Here is a 21581-nt window from a genome sequence, read left to right as displayed (position 1 = left end):
CAATCCCAAATTCACTCAATGTATACACATAATTTTACTTTTTAGCCTTTAGTTAAAACCTTTTTTTAAAAAAAAAAAAAAAAAAAAAAAAAAAAAAAAAAAAAAAATTGACTAGAGCACAATCCAAATCTGTGTGTCCAATCAAATTCATTTCAAGACAAAATCAAATTACTATAGTGTTACAGATCACGAGATCAGTTTTACCCAGTTAAAACTTTAAAAAAAGGCATTGGCTGAAAAACCTTTTTGTTTGTTGTTTTCCTTGATTGAGCTTTTTCATGTACAAATATAGCTACTGAATGCCTTTTTGGCTAAAGATCAAGTGAACAAAAGCAAGGTAAAAATGAAAACGTTACCACTATTCTTGTAACAAAGAAACATCTCTTTCAATTCCTTCTAACAAAATAATAAGGACCTCATCTTTATCCCCAATAAGTCAATAAATGCAGGCTTCTCATTTAATAATACTGATATTTCATATTTATCATAATTCACTTCTTATTTCCGTACATCATTAACTTTTACCTCCTGCTTTCACCATATTCCACCATTCACATGCATTTTTAGTAGAAAATAAATTCATCCCAATAAAAAAAAAATAAAAAAAATCATACCAATTAAAAAAAAAAAAAAAAATTCATCCCAATAAGAAATAAAATAAAATAAAATCATCTATCCTCATGAATAATATTGAAACTTTTACAATTGAATTACAATGAATTCAAGAATAAAATAAACTAAATATCCAATAATTTCAGAAATTTAAAATAAAAATTTTACATCCTAGATTAAATATTAAGGAATGAAATCAAGAAGAATATATGTAATAATAACAATAAATCATATATTCAATTATTTCAAAAATTAAAAAAAAAATATACATCCTAGTTTAATTATTAATCAATGGAATTAATAATAACAATAAATCATATATTCAATTATTTCAAAAAAAAAAAAAATATACATCCTAGTTTAATTATTAATCAATGGGATTAATAATAACAATAAACCATATATATTTTCAATAATATGAAGAATAATAAACCTTAATTAAGGATCTAAACTTAGCTTACCAAATTTCTCTACACAAATTTACATACCTAAAAAAAGTAAAATATTAAAGAAAAAAGACATTATAATTAAAATTTTCACATACCAAATGTAATTTCTTTTCTTCTCTTAACCCTTTTTTGGAATGTTGTAAACAAAGAAGAAATACAACCCCAAACATCTAAACAAGCAGAACCACTTCTTCTACAACTACCATTTCTACCTTCCAAAACACTTTTAAGTCTATCCATCATTTCTTGCTCGGTAAACATCCTTCCTGGCGAACCGACGTACGCGGTTCGCCTTATAGGAGGAGACCATATACCACTCTGCTCGTAATCGAACTCGAACTCGAATGCGTCGAAGTACTTCTCTAGGAGTCTCTCACTTTTTGATTTCGAAACCAGTTGAACTTTCATACCACCACATTTTGGAGTTGAGTTTGATGTTGAAGAAGTTGAAGCCTCTTCTTCTACTTCATAGATTATTGACATTAATATAGTGTGTAATAATGTAATATGGAAACATATATATATTCCTAGTTTTTAATTAAGGCATTAAGAAATATATATTGTTAATGACAATATTATAATTATTTTGGGGGGAATATAATTGAGATTCTTGAGATTGAGAAGGAGACAGGAAATTGGAGGGGTGTGTATGGATGGATATATATGTAATGGGGGGAATTATTAAAAGGACTTTGTTATGATAAAGACGTGTATGGCTGGCTGCTATCAATGATTATACAGGACGTGGGTAGTCAAGTTTTGAGCATGTTATTTTGTAGGACACTTTTTGGTTTAAGGTGGATTCTCGTCTCCTTACCATACAAAATAAGTGAATTGCTAAATACGAAGTAGTAAATACCGTTAACGATTTTTTTTTTTTTTTTTTTAAAGGCTTACAAGATATAGGTGTTATATACCACCATAAAAAATGATCAAAATCATTACACATGTAGTGTGAAATTGTGAATAGACAACCATGCTCTTAGTACTTCAATCACCTCTATCTATCCTCTTGCCACCAATCACTAAAACCTTGGCACCATCTTCCTAATCGGTGACGACCACCGTACTATCACCCAGTTGACTAGCGACGACCACTACCACCATCCAAACCGGTGACAACCACCAACACCTTGACTGGCGACAACCACCACCGCGCCCTGACAGGCGACGACCACATCCCTCTCAATGACTACCCACCACCTTCCCAAGTGGCAATGGAAGGTGTTTTTTTAAAAAAAAAAAAAAAAAAAAATTCCAGCAACCGCGCCAATTGGAGCCTGAAACTGGTTACCGTGCATGGTAATGGGCTCCGGTTGCCGGAATTTTTTTTTTTTTTTACAAAAAACACCACCTTCCGCCGGCAAGGGAAGGTGGTGGGTTGTTATTGAGGGGATAGATGTAGTGGGTCGCCGGTCGGGGTGGTGGTCGTTGCCGGTCGAAAGGGGTGATGGGTTGCTTGAAAGGACAAGGGGTTATGATGTAGTAAGGGCATGGTTGACGCTTGTGATATTTTTTATGACGGTGTTTAACAATCCACCTAAAAAAAGGTTGGGATAGTGAAATAGTTTCTAATCTAGATACTATTAAAACTTAGTTAAGTTGTCTCAATGGGCGTGGATTAGTGTCTAATATCGCTTCCTATACCAAAATCCTGTGTTCTAAGGATCAAGTTTCAAAGACCGGATTTTCCTAATATCTCTCTCTCTCTCCTCTCAAGTGATATTGACTGCCGCCTTTATATCCTTGTGGTTTAGGGATCAAATTTCATGTGGCTTATTTGACGGATTTTCCTTTCTAATACCTCGAGTTAGTCTATTTCTGCATACATTAAAAATACGGAGTATAAATAAATTTAAAAATAAATTAATACATGTAGACATGTAGTTTAAGGGTTTGTACTATTATAAGACACCAATAAAGGGTCATACTCCCATACCTAATTCAGGTGACTCTATACTTCTCACAACCTCATATGGTCATTAGTACAATCTTATTGATTGTAATATTATTATTATTGATTGATTAGGCTTTTAATATCCATTTGATGGACCCCAATCAATTAGGCATCCAATGACTAATTATCTAAGCGTGATGGTATATATGTCAATTGTCCTACAGTTAGTCTTTTTTATTTTTCTTGATTTGGAGAGCAACGTAAATTAATTTGCTTACTATGCTCTTTATTTGAAAAAATAAAAATAAAAAAATTAATAAGTGTAGATATTGATTATTATAGATGGTTAAACTATTTTGATGATGTCTATAATTTGATATCAAATCTCATCTGTGTCCTTCAAAAAAGTTTGTCACATCTTGAATTATTTTAATTATTAATCGACGTAAGTGAAGGCTATATCCTAACTCCCTGTCTATTTTAATTTTGAAATTATATACGTCCACTATTTTACTTAGAAATGAGAATATGATATTATCAAATTGATAGAAAATAGGTATAGGGTGAGTAGGCAATTAGGACATGACACTATCATGACTGAAATTTATGAACTTTTATATATGCTATATCTAGCACAAGTTAGAACATTATTATTTCAACTTAAAATTAGTAAATATTACAAAACGATCATATATAGAAAACTTATTTCAAAGTTTTCATATCATTATACTTGCATAATTTATTTTATATAAATATAAAATAAAAATTTACGAATAATAAAAACGTTATATTATGGTTAGAATTCCTAAGTTGTTTTCTTTTTCTATCTTATTACTCCGTATTTGACAAGAGGGTTTTTTTTTTTTTTTCACAAAATCTAACTATTAGACACCAAAAGCAATAAATTGAGAGCAAATTAAATCGAAGATAAGAGCTAGTTTGAGGTTTAGAAGTTGCTAATATGACTATAAAGTTAAATTAATGCTTGATTTGAAAATAAGTTAATTTTCGAAGGAGTAGATAGATAGTGGGAATCGATCCAAAACAACCATCAAACTGTGGGCATCAAGGAAATAAATTTCTAAAAACTATATCTTAACTAGAAATTAAAGAGTGATAATCAACCAAACTAGATTACTTCTTTCAATTCATCTCCAAGTATGGTTTAAAGGTCTCAACTTGTTACATAAATACAAAAGAGAACAATCATGTCATTAATTAATCAATTTAATCACACGATAATAAACGTTTAAATGTATCATAACATTAACTTTGATTTGGTGTTAACTTTCAACCATCAACTAATTTGAAGAAGTATAAACTATAAAGATTCTAGATATTAAATGGCCACCGTTATAACTAGCTAGTATAGATTATTTGTGCATGGAAATAACTAACAATCCACCTAAACCAATCTCCAACTAATTAGTGACCATTTAAAATCCATAACTAGCTAGTCTTATGACCTAGACTTATTTCGTGCACTATTGTATCTTTAGACAAAAACACATGCAACTTATTTCGTGTAAAAATAATATGGTTTAGCCTTAGACCTTTCAATAGTAGTAGGCCACTAAAGATGAGCTTGGTTTATTGAACCGAAAATATATACCTACATAAGGTAACATGTTAACTAGTCTCGGGGGTGTGTCTATCTGAGTTACCTCCTCCAATACCTAACTTAGGACGTGAAGAAAATACTAGAGAGAATATTGAATGATAGTGCAAGTACGATAAATTCTAAGAATATATATTTGTAAATATCTTGAAAAAGTGTAAAGCCTTGGACATTGGAGTTGAGCGTGAGTAACTTTAGACTTTAAGAACAAAAAGACTTTTTTGAATTAGTTAGACCTATATAATGAAAGATCCAAAATAAGAGTCATTTTAGTACCCCAAACATAACTCAATTGAGAGGGGGAAGGGAAATTAAGGGGCCAATTAGCCAAATTGGTATAAAACTTAGCACCCTTGTGACATATTGGTATAAAAATTATCTCCGGCGACAAATTGGTATAAAAGTTAGCAAGTTGTGACAGATTGACATAAAAGTTAGTCACCGGTGACGTTTTGGTATAAAAGTTACCATGTGATGACATATTGGTATAAAAGTTTATTAGTGATGACATTTAACCCTTTTTCTTCTTAGAATAATAAGCATATATTGTACAAAAGATAATTCTTATTTGTTGTAGCTTAAATCTATTGTTTTCCTTTACCTTTTTTTTGCTTTAAATATTTATTTTTGGAAACTATTAAAAGCCCCCAAAAAAGTTAAAGAATAAAAAAAAATAAAAAAAAATAAGAGAGAAAAAAAAAAGGAAAATATAGAGAAATATTCTAGATTATGCAGAAGAATTAATCAAGAAAAATTACCAGATCAAACTCTTTGATTAAATACTTTCAAGATTATATTGAGCTTTTTTGTTCCAAATATTCAATTTTATATAAATATATTTTCTCCCAACTTTATAAATATCATAACTTATTACATGACAATTTTCACTTTTGAGACACTAACTTATAAAAATTTCTATTTCCATTCATTTTTTGAGATTTTTTTTGTTATTATTTATCGATTATCTTAGGTGAATGAGCATGAAGGCAGGAGAGAATTATTTATCATAAAACGAGAATTAACAACAAATTTATTAAAAAAAAAAACTCATTCGGCAAGAAAAGAAGGGTGAAATGTCACAGCTTGTTAATTTTTATACCAGTTTGTCGCAATTTGTTAACTTTCATACTAATATGTCGCCGGTGAATAACTTTTATACCAATATGTCACCGGCGATAATTTTTATACCAATGTATCACAAGGGTGCTAACTTTTATACCAATTTGGCTAATTGGCCGGAAATTAAGGAGTAAAGAGGGAGTAAAATAAATTTAAATAAAATAAAATCAATGAATAGAGTGAATAGATAATTAGATATTAGTGTACAATGTGATCTCTAGACTCTAGTTGACCCATTATTTGTCAGTTAAGTTAAATTCTTTAATGGGTACAAATGACCCAAGAAATCAAGAATAGTGCTAGTAACTAATTAGAGATTGATTCTTCTAGGTTTGCCATTTTGGTATTATGGTCGGCAACAGTACTCAATCACTTAATTAATATACATTGTAATTACGACAATAGATTAATAACCACCATGATTCTGAATTAGTCATTGAATAAAAAATTTATTAATGGGAAAGCACTTCACACCCAACCTATACAATATACTCTATGACTTAATTAATAAGAAAAATACTTCTATAACATTACAAAAATACAATGTAAGATGAAATGTACGTAGTATATACAAATACAATTGAGTAAGCATCCAAGAATGTGCTTGTATACAAAGAAGGAAGACTTTCCCTCTAAGATACTATGATAGTATATCTTTGTAATCCCCCGTATTTTTTAAATATTTTATAAATGAAAATTTATTTTATTTATAATATTTATTTGTTATTTTTCATAATTTAATTTCAAAAGTTTCAAATTATTAATCTGGGTCGAAATTTATTTGAACAAATTATTTTATGCACCTTTATTCTACAATTTATGTCCAATCACACAAGCCTAACCCATTTGTAATCGACCCATTATTTTTACGAGGTCCAATCTTCTTATTTACCCTACAATTCTCTCCTATAAATACCCCATGAATCCCCAAAAAATTTCCCCACACAAAAGGTTAGTCTTATTTTCTTTCTCTTTTGTTTTATTAATTTGTGTAATTATAATTATTGATTATGGGTTTTGATTTTATTGTTTGAAATTAATTTAATTAGTATCAAATTGTATTTTGATTATTAAACTTTATAATTTCAGATTTTATAAGTGTCATAATTTTCAGATTTTGTAAATTTTATAACCTAGGGTTTTTAATTATTGAAAATCATGATTTTAGGGTTTTTATGAACAATTGATTTAGGGCTTTTATAGTAATGATTTTTTGAAATTTTGGTGATTATTAGTACTAATTAGTTTAACTTAATTCCAGATTGTTTTGAACACTTAAATTCGTGTTTTAATTTTAAGATTTCCGTTCATTAATATTAATCCCGTTTTAATCCCGATCAGGTTCTGAACTCATCCGATTTTGACAAAAAAGTAGTGTTTTCCATGTGGAAACAACGTTTTAAGAAAGACTCACTACCTTTGGTAGTGAGCACCACCCTCTCGTGGCCAAATTCAGCCTTTAAATATGATTTTCGGGCAGTTTTTGATTTTAACGAAGTTTTTTATACTTAAAATATTATCCTTGAGTTTGATTAATAAAATTAATTATGTTTAAAGTTAATTAAGCATAAATATATTTTTTTTTATTGAAGTTTTAAGTGCTGGAAATAGTTCCTAAGTACTACTTTTGATGTTTTATAAAGAGGGTTTAATCACCCATTAAAAAGGGAGATTATTAGAGGTTTTTAAATAATTTTAAGATTTTTATTAAACTTTAAACTTGCTGTAATTTCATGTATAATGATGTATTTTAAGGTTTTTATGAAGAAAATTTAAAGAACTATATATAAGCCTTTAATTTTAACTAAAGGGAGGGTTTTAAAGTATTGTTTGATTTGGATTTTGAAGGTTTTAAAGTAAGTTAGTGTTGCTGTAAATTTGATTGATTGGGTATTGATTGAGATGTTATTGTTTGGTTTAGGAGAGAAGTTTATTGAAGGTGATTTCTAGTTAGTAAAGTGGCACAAAAGATTATTTACACGAGGTACGTACATGTCTACTTCGTTGTAAGTAGTATCATGTTTAGGTACCAAAGAATTAAAGAACTTAGTTTCATGATTAGAGAACACTTGGATGAAAATTGTTTGGTTATACATTTAATTAATTCATGTGCTTATGTTTATGAGACATGTTTTGGTGAATTGATTATGTTTGTATGGAATTATGGATGCAAACATGTTGAATTATATTGGATTAATTGTTTGTATGGAATGTTGATACAAGCATAATTTTATTGGATTGGTTTGTTAACCACATTTGGATTATTAAAGGATTGGAATTGAATGGTTTAAGTGGAATGAATTTATTAAATTATTCCACAAGGATGTTATTTATTTTATTTATTACTCAATCATGACTCGTTAGTATGTTGAGTAAAGGTGGATTAAGCCGAATGGATAGGTGAGTTGACTATGTTCAACAATTTTGGATCATTTGGAAGTTTAATGGAATTAAAGGTCAATTTGTTATGTGATCATCATTGTCCTAAACAAGATTAAAAGTGCATTGATGTATGATTGTTACGTATGGTTTACTTGAATGAGTCGGCTATTAATTAAAATTGTAATCACGTAAAGTGAAACATGGATGAGCAATAAAACTCTAGAAAGCGTGCACTTCTAGAGTATTGACAATTATGGGTTGGGGTACACGGTAGTAGCCCGTGGCTTTTCGAGGCTTGTTTGATCAACATGTCCTCTTCTCTTTTGGTATTTACATTTTATTTTATAATGAAAGTTAGATGGGATCCTAGACTAACTTTGTGAGAATGGAGTCGCGCCCATTCTTGCATCGCGCTAAACTTTTATTTTAAATGGTCATTTGGGACAAAAATGATTTGGTGGATTGGACAACCTCGTCTATTGCTTACTCCAAACTAAATTAATTAAATTAAATATAAAGAGTCGAGTGTTTAGAATTGATTAGCAAGTATGTTGAGTCAATTGAATTGTTTAAGTGTGGAGTCTTGATTAATGAATTTGTGTTGTATGTTTATTTACTTTAATTAGTTGAGCATGCTAGGTTTGGTACGTTGTAGCTTGTATGTACTCAGCTTTGCTGATTGCGTGCTTTTGTGTGTTTTCTTTTGGTCATGGCCTTCGCCTTTCAATGACCCTGTGATGATCCAATTATTACACTTGTATTATTGGGGAGCAGTATTGCACAGGTTAGCTTGATGATGTGAAGTTCGGGGATTTGACATAAGCATTGTCAAGGGATTGGTGTGATTGAGAGTATTCGTTCTTTGTGTTGAACTTATTTATGTTTTGTTATTTCATTTATGTTTTGGGATTTTGAATATTGATTTAGTTTTAAAGAAGGGCCTTTATGGTTCCAATTTGTAAGCTTTGACTTATTGGTTTTCTAAATTATATTATTTTAATATTTAAGTTAGATTTCCGCTACAATACTTTGATAAAGCCTTAACGTTTTAACACGTGGCGGTAACATGCCAATGGTTCTCCTCTATTTTTATTTAAAGTAAGTGGTTTGGAAATGGGAGAATTATTGGGGTGTTACAATCTTCTTCCTCGAGATTATTTATTTATTTATTGACAAAGAGAACACACAAAAATTAAAAACATAATAAAGCAAATCCCTACGTCTGGCAGCAGTGGCAAGAGAGTGAGCATCCACAACTGAAGATCGTGAAACCTTCTGAATACGACAAGTAACAAAAGAAGACACCAAATCTCGGATTTCCTGTAAGATCCAGATCACCGAAATATCTCTAGTTCCAAGATCCGATAAAAACTGAGAAATCATCATACAGTCAGTGTGCAGGCTAAGCCGAGTAAAGCCCCGTTGACGAGCATGTCTAAGGCCAAAAAGACAAGCTAACAATTCAGACTGAAGTGCTAAACTGGCCTTACAAGCCCGGGCTCCACCTCCCAGAATCCGGGAAGAAGAAAATTCCTAAAAACACCACCCTGTACCAGCATTATGATCCCCTTGTTCCCAAGCTCCATTAAACAGTATAAAGACATCACAGGCAATGTGTAGATCACCCCGAAGAGCGAGACTCAAAGGAGGGGTAGAAACCCCAGAAGGAGTAGTATCGTGATAGTTTGTGAAGTCACGAGCCTTTTTACTTTTGTCACACCAGTCAGAGATCAATTCCAAAACAGACTGCGGAGTATAAACCGCAGATCGAAACCTAACATTATTCCGGGTTAACCAGATGGCCCAACAAGTTCCAAAGAAGCGATCTAGACTAGACCAATTCTTGGAAGTAGCATAACTTGAAATTAACTCCGAGAACCAACCATGGAAAGGAAGAGGAGTGTCTGACCTGGGACCAGCATCCCAAGGGAAAGAATCCCAAAGGATATGAGAGAAAGGACAATCCCGTAATAAGTGGCTCATAGACTCAGTAGAGGCCCGACAAAAAATGCAACTCAAATCAATCGGAAGGCTCTTGAGTACAAGTAATGTCGCCGTAGGAAGAGCATTATGTAAAACTTTCCAAGCCAAAATTTTCTAATTTGGAAGCACAGGCAATCCCCACAAGCACTTCCACTATGTAGAAGGAAGCACGGAAATAGGCGAGGATAAATTCTGAGAGAGTAAACAAGAGTAGGCTGATTTAGTAGAGAAGGATCCATCCAGGGTGAATTTCCAGTAAATAAAGTCATCAATCATCTGTAACCGCCGTTCTAACCCAAGAGTCGCCGATCAAAGCCACATAATTAGGGAAAAGATGCCGAACCAAGGACGCATTCCAAGCGCAAGAATATGGAAACATAAACTTTGACACCAGAGAAGGACACTCTTCTTCTGAAATAGAATCCTTAAAAGCAACCGTAACATTAGGCACCCATCAATCATTTAGGATACTAACCTTAGTTACCGAATCAAACTTCCAAGCACAACCATTGGATAAAACTAAGCCCCCCTCAACTAACCCACGACTTCCCCAAGAGGGCCTAAAACAAGTGACAGAAGGAGTGAAAGAGAAAAGGGAAGGATACTTAGCCTTAAGGACACAAGAGGCCAAGCCAAGAGTTGCGGGTTACATCTCAGCCGCCACGCTTGCTTGGCCAACAAAGCCAGGTTAAAGGACCGAAGATGGCGGATGCCTAAACCTCCTAGCCCTTTGGGGAGATGCATCGCAGTAGAATGCGCCAAGGCCAAACCCTTATAATCCTTACCGGAGTTCCACCAGAAACGGGAAAGCAACGAATCTAACCGATCACAAATAGTAGAGGGAACTTTGAACACTAAAAGTAGCAACCAAAATCGAATTAATAATGACTAACATGAGATTATTTCTTAATTGATTGAGAAAATCACAAGTAAAGCCAAATTATGATTAAAAACATCAACATTCAACGACTAACACAATACGTGCTTCGTAATACTAAAATGACCGATTTAACTTACTTGGTTATCTTTGTAACCAAAATTGATTAAGAAACAAATCATAACTCATATCAAAACAATTATTATCAACCTTAGCTAAACAAAAGTGTGTAGTAGATCCAAAACAACATTTCACTTGACAAGTCTTCCAAAGATAAAAAGAATGTAAATTGACCCCTTTGCCTTGAACAAGTACACCCCACAATCTTGTTGCAGAAGAAGAAGATACCATAATTGATCCCTCATTAAAATTATCCTTATAAAATATTATCACTATTACTAGTTGAAGAAGAATCCAAGCACCAAAATTTGTCTTGATATTCTTGTTTGGTAGTTATAAACCCAAGTTCTTCAACCAAGATAACACCATTAGGAATAGTACTATAACAACTGTTCTCCCACCTATGTTTGATCAATGTCCAACTATCAAACGACGTCGTTTTCTCTATTACAAATTTCATATTGGTGGTTGATGATGATGATAATTTAGAAGTTTTTTTGGGCCCATTTTGTGTGTAGATATGCACTAGCAATGGTGCTTCACCGACGTTCTTCACAATCTATGACACAATTATACAATATTAGAAGTATATAATATGATCCGATTTATGGATATATATGGAATATTACTATAAAATAGTATGTAGATGATAAAGTATGAACATCACATTGTAGTTGCTACCTGTCCCACCTAAAGAAACAATGATAACAGCTAATGGGTGTGTTTGTATGTTTTACTTCCTAGTTCCTACTAGTGTGTATATATATATATATATATATATATATAATTTTATTTTTTTAAGAAATGGAACTTATTTGTTTTTGTCGCATGTTAAATGATTCAAATTGTTTGAAAAACATCTTAAATACGAAGAAAATTTAAGGTAATAAAGCACTTAAACTGAGGCATTATTATTGCTTCAAGTATGTTTATCAATTTAAATTATACAGAGTGTTTTGTGTGCGGTTGGCCACAGTTTGTGGTTACTTGTAAATTAACAAAGTAACCTCTATAAAACTCTTCGAATAGCCCTTGTAACACTAATTTTAAATTATACAGAGCGTTTTGTGTGCGGTTGGCCTTAATTCTTATTATTATGGTTGTTTGGGTCACACTAATAAGTATAAAGTTTGTTTAAGGTTGTAAGTAGGGACCACATACAACGATTGTATGTGTAGCCTTTACTAAATTTGACTTCTAAACGTATACCTTAAATTGTACAAGGTGAAATTTAGAAACCCAATAAGAATACAAGGTTAGTTGATGAAATATGGAATGATGGGCGTGGTTTAATGTATAATATACCATTTTTTTTCTTTTTAATGATTCTAGGTTCATACTGACCACTTTATTCATATGCACCCTCGAGCCTAGATTAGTTTGCATATATATACCACTGATGTAGTAGGCATTGTACGGACTATTAAATAGCTCTGTACATCAACAAGAACCCTTAGCTATGAAATGCAACCACACCATGACATTATATGACCTACCTTTCTAATTTTCATTAAGATATCAAGCTAAGTTTAGTGTTTGTTTGGTTGCATTGAATAGGGAATTAAATTCTCATGGTAATTTACACTTTACAGGAAATAATTTCCTTCATGTATTTCTTAGGAATTTGCTAAAATTGTCGGGCTGACATGATGGAATTTGCATTTCATGTGAATCGTGAATGACCTAGGAGATGTTGTGTAATTATCTTCCATGATATTTAGGAACTCAAAATTCCTAGAAAGTTGCAATTCCCCCCATTTTGCAAATTTCATGTAAACCAAAATAACTAGGATTTCCCATTGCCTATGTTAAACAAGCTAAACATATGCCACCAAACAAGCTTTTTGTTTAGTGGTATGAATTGTGTTTTATTAGTCTCGAGGTTGGGGTTCAATCGCAACTAAGACTACTTTGTGGATAGAGAATTGACAATCTATTACCCCCATCACCCTCACTCTCAAAGTATCTAATATGTTAATCCGAACCAAGTAAACAAATACAAGATATTTAGTACTCCCTCCACCCCTTAATTATATGTCCATTTCTCTTTATGTGAGTAATAATTTAATAAATAAAAAAATAGGCATATAATTAAGGGACGGAGGGAGTACAATTCTTCTTATCCCTAAAAGGCAAAATATTAAACCCTTCTTTAAATAAAGTACTTTACCTTTTGCTTCGCATTTGATATCATTTTACCAATCTCATGTACTCTTAGGATGTGAATACCATAGTCATCTTTTTTTCTTTTAGGAGTGACCGTGAGACGAGGTCAATATTAATTATGTGGGGCTTTGCCTTGTCTAACATGGATAATATACACGATGATATATACAGTATATACATTGTGCAATGATGTAGACATGTAGTTATATCTTATATTGCTAGGGATGGCAACGGGTCGGACTCGGAGCGGATTATGCTAAATCCGACTCCGACCCGACAGGAAGTTAGAGGTTAAATCCGACATCCGACTCCGACTCCGACGTCCAACTCCGACATCCGACTCCGACTCCGACTTTAATATCCGACCTTCGACTCCGACTTCGATCCGACTCGACTCCGAGTTTTTTTTTTTCATTATTCAATATACTTTGAGATGTTGGGCTATTTGGGCCTTTAGAACCCACACCCAATGCCACCATGACCCATACAAAAATCCACTATCTATTAGAGTCGGAGTCGGATAATTAATCCGTTAAAGTTGGACATTTGTCGGAGTCGGATTTTTTTCTCGGATTTTTTGTAGGATCCGACTCCGACCCTCCTCCGACTCGGAGTCGGATTATTTTAACGGAGTCGAACTCGTATTACTTTTTTCTCGGACTCGGAGCGATATTTTACCTCGGATCGGGGCGGAGTAGGGTCGAATCCGGACTAGATTCATCCCTATATATTGCAATAAAATGTTTAACTATCCATTATCATATGTAATAATAGGTCAAATCATAGAAAATATTGGTCACTATCAATTGTGGTAGTGGGATGTATCTTGTAGTCGAATTCAAAAATTAGCTAGAGCTTCATGAAAGATTTGAAAATTGCTACTAAAGCATTCAAAAAACTTATTTTACATGTAAAGCATTCTTTATTATTGTTGTTTTACAAAAATTGTCAACTATCTGTCTTCTCAACTAGTGGAATCTTGACTAAATTTACATTTTGGGATATGTATGCCCCCAAATTCAATTTTCCAAAGCAGAAGATCTGAAAATAGAAGATGCTTTGTACTACTAGCTCGACCCAAAAAGTGTGTTAAATAGGTTTTGACATGATTTTTGAATTACAATTCGACATAACCTAATGATTAATCAATACTCGTTGTATATGTTATAATTTATTTTTTTTTCAAATTAAAATCAATCTATAGATAGAATTATAACTGTTTATAACTTAACTTAATCACACTTCACCTTTTTCACTCATTCTATGGACATTTTTCTTTTATAACAACAATCCTTGTTATAGAAGAATAACCATCAAATGTGTTTAAATAAATTTCAAAGTTCTTATCGTTCTAAACATATGGATAATTCCAATAAAGACAACCCTAGTGCTATTCATAAAATAATGATCAGTCAATAAGTTTAAGTTTAAAACAAACACATTCTTAATCTTTAATTTGTACAAAAATAGATGCTAAAAGTAACAGACATATTAGACAATTTCATCTTCAATTTTTACACAAATAATGCTTCCGAAATGCAAAGTAAGAGACAAAGGTATTGCTTCTTTTCCTTAAAATTTGTTTTGTGGGCGCGATTACACTCTATTACAATATATACACTGGCGTATTCAGGAATTCCGAACCGTGGGTTTGAAATCTTAAAAAAAAAAAAAACCGATGATCATATATTAGTTAAATATTCAATACATAAGTTCGAATTTTGCGACTCAATATCCGCATCATTAATAGGAGACAAAATATCTTCTTCTACTGGAGGATTCCTTGAACTAGGTGAAGAACTAGTAGAGGACTTTTGCGAATTCTTGGCACGTTTCCAAAAAATTCTAAACTCATGGTAAGTTGGTAATAAAAGCTCTACAATCTACAATAATACACAAAATAAACAATTAATTATCTAAACAATATAATAATTGTTATTTTCAATTTTAAAGTCTATATTACTCCCTCCGTTTTTAAATCCTTGCTCCACATTCCTTTTCCGGCCGTTTTTAAATACTTGCTCCATTTCCTTTTATGGAAAGCCTTTACAATATTTAATTCATTTCTCACCCTTAATGAACCCAACATAATACTCTCTCTCCTCCTATTCTTCCACTACTTTCGCTTTTTACAATTTTTTATTTTCTCAACTACCTCACTACCTCCATATTTTATTACTTTCTTCAATTTCTCCTAAAACTCCGCGCATGGAGAAATGGAACAAGTATTTAAAAACGAAGAGAGTAGTTACAACATTACTACTTCTATAAATCTATTACTTTTAAAGTATAATTCTATTGCAAAAAATTATACTTCACATAAAACAAAAATCTCAAGTCCCCGATAAACAATTTTTTTTAATGTTATTTTGTCTGAAATATGAAGAAAAAAAATGAGGGCAGTAATAATCGAACCTAGGACTTATAAGGAACTCGCTGCTCTTACTTTCAGCTCCTAACCAATGCGCCAAACTTACTCAACAGATTATTTACCTCACAAAAACTAAAAAAAAAAAATAAATAAATTAAAACTTATAATTTTTTTCCAAAAAATCTGTGGGTTCAATGAACCCCCTAGATCCGCCCATGATATACAGACTCTGTTTCTTTCGTACATATGTCCAGGGAAAAAATTGTAACTAATGCCAGTCTTAGATGGATGGTGGATGATATTCAATTTGCCGAACTAGTAAGGCCTTTACATGGTGTAGCATCCACAATGTGTAAAGGGAATGAGTTCACAAGCGCTTATCCTTATTACCACGGCTAATAGTAATTATCTTCCTTTGATAATGTTATTTAGTTGGTTAGCTTAAGCTCATGACCCAAAAAAAAAAGAAAAAAAAAAAGTGTTCTGACAATTTGAAGTCATTTGTTCATTGTTAGTCGTTTGCATTAGATGTTGGCTTTTAGCCATGTAAACACTAGTTTGATGAGCTGATTTTTTACATGAAGATTCTCCATCATATGAACTCTCTAATTATACCAGCAGCCTAAAATTATAGATAATGACTTTTAATTGATAAATTAGAATTTGCGTGAAATTCCTTACATGTGGTTGGCCACATCGTGTGACCAATCATGATAGGGATTACTTCGTTAATGTTATAGGGATTACCCAATCACTATTCAGAGGTTACTTTGTTAGTGTTACACAGGTTATTGCGTCAACGTTATAAGAGTTACTCGATCAGTGTTACAAGGGAAACACGACCAGTGTTTTAGAAGTTATTTGTTCTTTTACAAGCGGCCACTTTGGTGTGGCCAGCTGCACACAAGATTCGTTGTTATATTCTTATGAGTAATATGACGAGGATAAAGTAATCTATCATAATACCAATTACGAAGTATAATTTATCAAAGCATCTAAGATAAACTAACCTCGTTAACGGAGTTATGCAACCAATGTTCAAGTTGTTCAACAACAATTCTCTTGCTATCACCTTTCCCATCCATCATTCCATTTACCACTCCTTTGTAGAAGTTCATGGAAATCGATCATGAACTGTTGAAAGAGAAAGATGAAGAACTGAGAGAATTGAGAGAGAATATCTGAGAGATTATTATTTCTGTAAAACAGAATTAGAGAGTTACAACAATGGTATCTCTCTAAGATATTTATGCTTATTAGCTAATACAAACAAAAGCCTTAACAAACTTTCTAACAAACTAGCCAGCTGTAATAATAGCCTAACAAACTAATTCTATTATGCTGAGTCAACAACTTCATGCTATGAGCTAGATACACCAACACCCCCCTCAAGCTTGGGGATGACTGAGAATCAGTTATACCAAGCTTGGACATTAACTTGGAGTGCTGTGGATATGACAAAGGCTTTGTTAGCACATTTGCTGATCAGTAGAAGGCATGTAGGAAAGCTCAAGCAAACCATCTAGAACCTTGTCCCTTGTAAAGTGACAGTCAATTTCAATTTGTTTAGTGTGTTCATGGAACACTGAATTCCTTCCAATGTGACTGACACTCTGATTGTCACAATTTAGAACAATAGGCATTAAATTGTGAACACCAAGTTCAATCAGCATTCTGACAGTCCACTCTACTTCTGATGCAACTGCTGCCATTACTCTGTACTCAGCTTCACTGAAGACTTAGAATTAGTAGTTTGCTTCTTAGACTTCCATGAAACAGGTGAACATCCTAGTAACAGAATGTATCCAGTGACAAACTTCCTTGAACTTGGACAAGCAGCCCAATCTGAATCACTATATGCCTGTAAAGTGAGAGTTGTTGTAGCTTGAAGTACTAAGCCCTGCCCTGCTGTGTAAGCAATGTACCTAAGAACATGCTGCAAAGCAGTAACATGTGGCACCCTTGGTTTATGCATGAACTGACTAAGAGCTTGAACAACAAATGATAGGTCTAGCCTGGTGTGAGAGAGGAAGTTTAATTTGCCAACTAAGCTTCTGTAGAGGGCTGGATCAAAGTAAAATTCACCATAATCCTCACTGAGTTTAGGTGTAACAGTAAGAGGAGTCTTGGCTACTTTTGAAAGATCAAAAGTATAATCTTGAAGCAATTCTTTAGTAAACTTCATTTGAGTGATGATGATGCCTTGAGAGGTATGACTGACTTCGATTCCCATAAAATAATTCAGTAAACCAAGATCTTTGATACTAAAAGTATCATGTAAGTGAGTCTTTAGAGCCAAAATCTCATCTGAATCTGAACCAGTAAGGATAATATCATCCACATAGACAGCTGCAATTGCTATGTGATCACCATTGATCTTGATGAAGAGTGAATAGTCATTCTTTAACTGATAAAGTCCTTTGTTCAGCAACTCCTTGTTCAATCTAGCAAACCATTGCCTAGATGCCTGCTTCAAGCCATATAGTGACCTTTTTAGCTTACAAACTAACTTGTTAGGATTATAAAACCCTTTTGGAACTTTCATATAAACTTCTTCAGTCAACTCTCCATGAAGAAAAGCATTGTTGATGTCTAACTGATGCAACAACCACCCTTTACGAGCAGCAAGAGACAACAAACACCTGACAGTGGTCATCTTTACTATAGGTGAGAAAGTCTCCAAATAATCCATGCCATATTTTTGTGTAAAAACCTTTTGCCACAAGTCTTGCTTTTAACCTTTCAACTGATCCATCAGCTTGATTTTGTATACCCATTTACACCCTATGGCATTTTTACCCTTTGGTAAAGCAACAATTTCCCATATCTGATTTTTAATAAGAGCATCTAACTCTTTCTGCATGGCTTCAACCCATCCAGAATGCTGTGAAGCCTCAAAGTAACTAACAGGTTCAGATAAACCAGATGTATAGTTTATTAAAACCTTTATAGGAGTTGGAATGTGTTCAAACATAACAATATTACACCAATGACCAGAAATCCCTTCTGCAACACACACATATTATCCATCCAGGTAGGTCTTTTTCTAAACTGACTGTTTATTCACATCTGCAGAGTCAGAAACTGAAGATGAAATTGAGACAGAATTAGAGACAAGAACAGGAACATGATTTGTGTTTACGGGATTAGTGTTTGGGTTAGGATTTGTGTTTATGGGATTATTGTTTGTAGGGTTAGGTTCAGGATATAATTGAAGAGGTTCAGGGATGTCAAAATCAATATCAAGAGTAAAGGGTGTGTTTATAGGTAAGAAAATGGGTGATTTTTTAGAGGGAGTAGAAAGGTTGTAATGATATGGTAAGTGTTTTTCATGGAATACTATGTCTCTAGAAATGAAAATTTTTCTTGTACCCAAGCACAACACCTTGTAAGCTTTCTGATTTACTGTATATCCAAGGAAAACACAGGAAGTAGCCCTGGGTTCAAACTTAGACCTGTGTTGCCTTAGATGTAGAAACATAGCACAAACACCCAAAAACTCTAAGATGATCCAATCTAGGCTTGACGCCATTCAACTTTTCATATGGTGAACTAAAATTTATGCTGGTAAGTGGCATACTGTTAATGATATGCACAACACACAATAAATACTCTCCCCAAAACCTGATTGGAACTCTTGACTGGAAAAATAGAGCTCTTACAGTTTCCAAGAGATCATGTCTATGTTTCCTCTCAACTTTGCCATTTTTCCGAGGTGTATCCACACAAGACCTCTGATGAACCATTCCCCTTTTGTGAAACAAATCCAAAATATCACCCTCACATAATTCTTTTGCATTATCAGTCCTCATACATAAAATCTTCTTACCATATTGTGTATCAACAAAAACAGCAAAAGAATTCAATATACCAACTGCATCAGATTTGTTTTTCATAAGAAAAATCCATGTATTCCTTGAAAAATCATCTACAATGGTGAGGAAAAATGAGAAACCATCATGTGTCTTTGTCTTATATGGTCCCCAAGTGTCTACATGTATTATCTCAAAGCAATCAGTAGTAACTGAACTATTCTTAAGAAAAGAAAGTCTAGTTTGCTTTGCTCTAGAACAAATCTGAAAAACTGTGTCCTGAGCAGCATTATTAGGAAAATCTGACCTAACTAAGTGCAACTTATTGAAAGAGATATGCCCTAATCTGAGATGCCACAACATAGCATCTTCAGTCTGAGCTAAACAAGGAACTTCCTTGACTGTCTGCTCCTTGTCCTGTATCTCATTCACAACATACAACCCAGACTGCAATTTACCAAGAACTACTGAATGACTCATTGAATGACCCTGAAGTACACACAAGTCATGAGTAAATACCAAATCACAATACAAGTCCTTGCACAGCTTATGAGTAGAAATCAAATTGAATTTGAAATCAGGAACATGCAGCACATTCTCCAACACAATGCCATTATCAAACTTAACCTTGCCTATGTGTTTAACTATTACTTGTTTACCATCAGCTACAGTAATAGTATTAGGCATTTTATCATAAACTTCATAATAATCAAGTAAATCCAGACTTGTGCATATATGATTAGTAGCACCACTATCAATGATCCATCTAGTATTATAAAAGGTAACTAGACAAGTACCTGCCACATTAGCACATCCCGCGGGCTGTATTTCAGAACAAGAATTTGATTGAGTCTTCTGATACTCCAAGAAACTCTTATATTCATCCAAAGAAATTTGAACTGCTTCAGTATCTCCTTCTACAGACTCTTCTCCATAAGCAACAACAACTATTCTCTTCCCCTTGCTCTTGTTGTTACCAAAACTATGTGGAAAACCATGAATCTTGAAGCAAGAATCAACTGTATGTCCCGTCCTCTTGCAATAGTCACTATAAGGTCTTCTCTGATTGTTAACTGCATCTTCATTAGAGAACTTGTTTCTTGTAGTATTAGTGTAAGGTGTTTGTAAATACACCTTGTTATTTTGCCTGACATGTTTATTATCATAGCCTGAATTGACAAATGCCATAGGTGCAATGTCAGAGGTAATAAATTGTCTTTGCATTTCTTCCTGTACCAATAATCTGTATGCAACAGATACAGTAGGCAGAGGTTGCATCATCAGCAAATTTGTTCTGACATTTGCATATTTTCCATCAAGTTTCATCAACAACTAAATAAGCCTTTCTTCCTGCTGTTGTTGTAAGAACTTCTTAGTCAAATGACAAGTACAGCCATTACAGGTGTAGAAAGGTATAGGTCTTACAACACTAAGTTCATCCCATAGAGCTTTAAATTGTGAGAAGAAATCAACAACACTTGCAGATCCTTGACTTAAATCATACAAATTCTGTTGTAGAGTATAGAATTGTGGACCAGAAGTTTGAGAATACCTTTCATCAAGATCCTTCCAGATCTCTCTAGCTGTGTTTAAGTATAGCACACTTCTTGCAATTGAAGAATCCAAAGATCGTAGTATGTATGATATGATCAAATCATTATATCGATCCCATGCATGCTCTTCGATTAGGATCTACAGCATCAAGTTGAGGAAGACTGCCATCAACAAACATAAGCTTGTTCTTCGCTGATAAAGCTAGACTCATACTTCGTCTCCATTCGCCAAAGCCTGTACCAGAAATTTCTCTAATACAAGAGGAGTTGCTGGATTCTCTGATGGATGAATGAAATATGGACTTGAAGGATCTTGTGTAGAACTCAAATTTGCCATTGAATTCAAGAAAATAATCGATTGAAAAATTCGATTGGAACTGAAATTTTTCTAGAAAATGATGAAACAAATAAGAATTTGATGAGAAAAGGATCAAGATTCAATTGAATATGATCAATTGAATGAGAATATTGCGGAAAAACTCAAGATCTTAAGCAGAATTCCGCTCTGATACCATGTAGAAGTCCATGGAAATCATGAACTGTTGAAAGAGAAAGATGAAGAACTGAGAGAATTAAGAGAGAATATCTGAGAGATTATTATTTCTGTAAAATCAGAATTAGA

The 21581-nt window shown here is 33.1% G+C and overlaps 1 protein-coding gene across 1 annotated transcript; it reads right to left on the bottom strand.

Moving 5' to 3' along the window:
• Positions 1-20738: 20738 nt before the first annotated feature.
• Positions 20739-21296, bottom strand: LOC145637104 (uncharacterized). Its single transcript, XM_081688613.1, has 2 exons — positions 21201-21296; positions 20739-21098 (listed from the first exon to the last, which is right to left on the bottom strand). The coding sequence occupies exons 1-2, from the start codon at positions 21294-21296 to the stop codon at positions 20739-20741; spliced, it is 456 nt and encodes a 151-aa protein (XP_081544739.1).
• Between the last annotated feature and the right edge of the window lie 285 nt (positions 21297-21581).

Source organism: Chenopodium album, chromosome 6, assembly GCF_948465745.1.
Source record: "Chenopodium album chromosome 6, dcCheAlbu1.1, whole genome shotgun sequence".
Taxonomy (NCBI): domain Eukaryota; kingdom Viridiplantae; phylum Streptophyta; class Magnoliopsida; order Caryophyllales; family Amaranthaceae; genus Chenopodium; species Chenopodium album.
The sequence above is the reverse complement of the archived record's forward strand: the minus strand, read 5'-3'. Positions and strand labels throughout refer to the sequence as shown.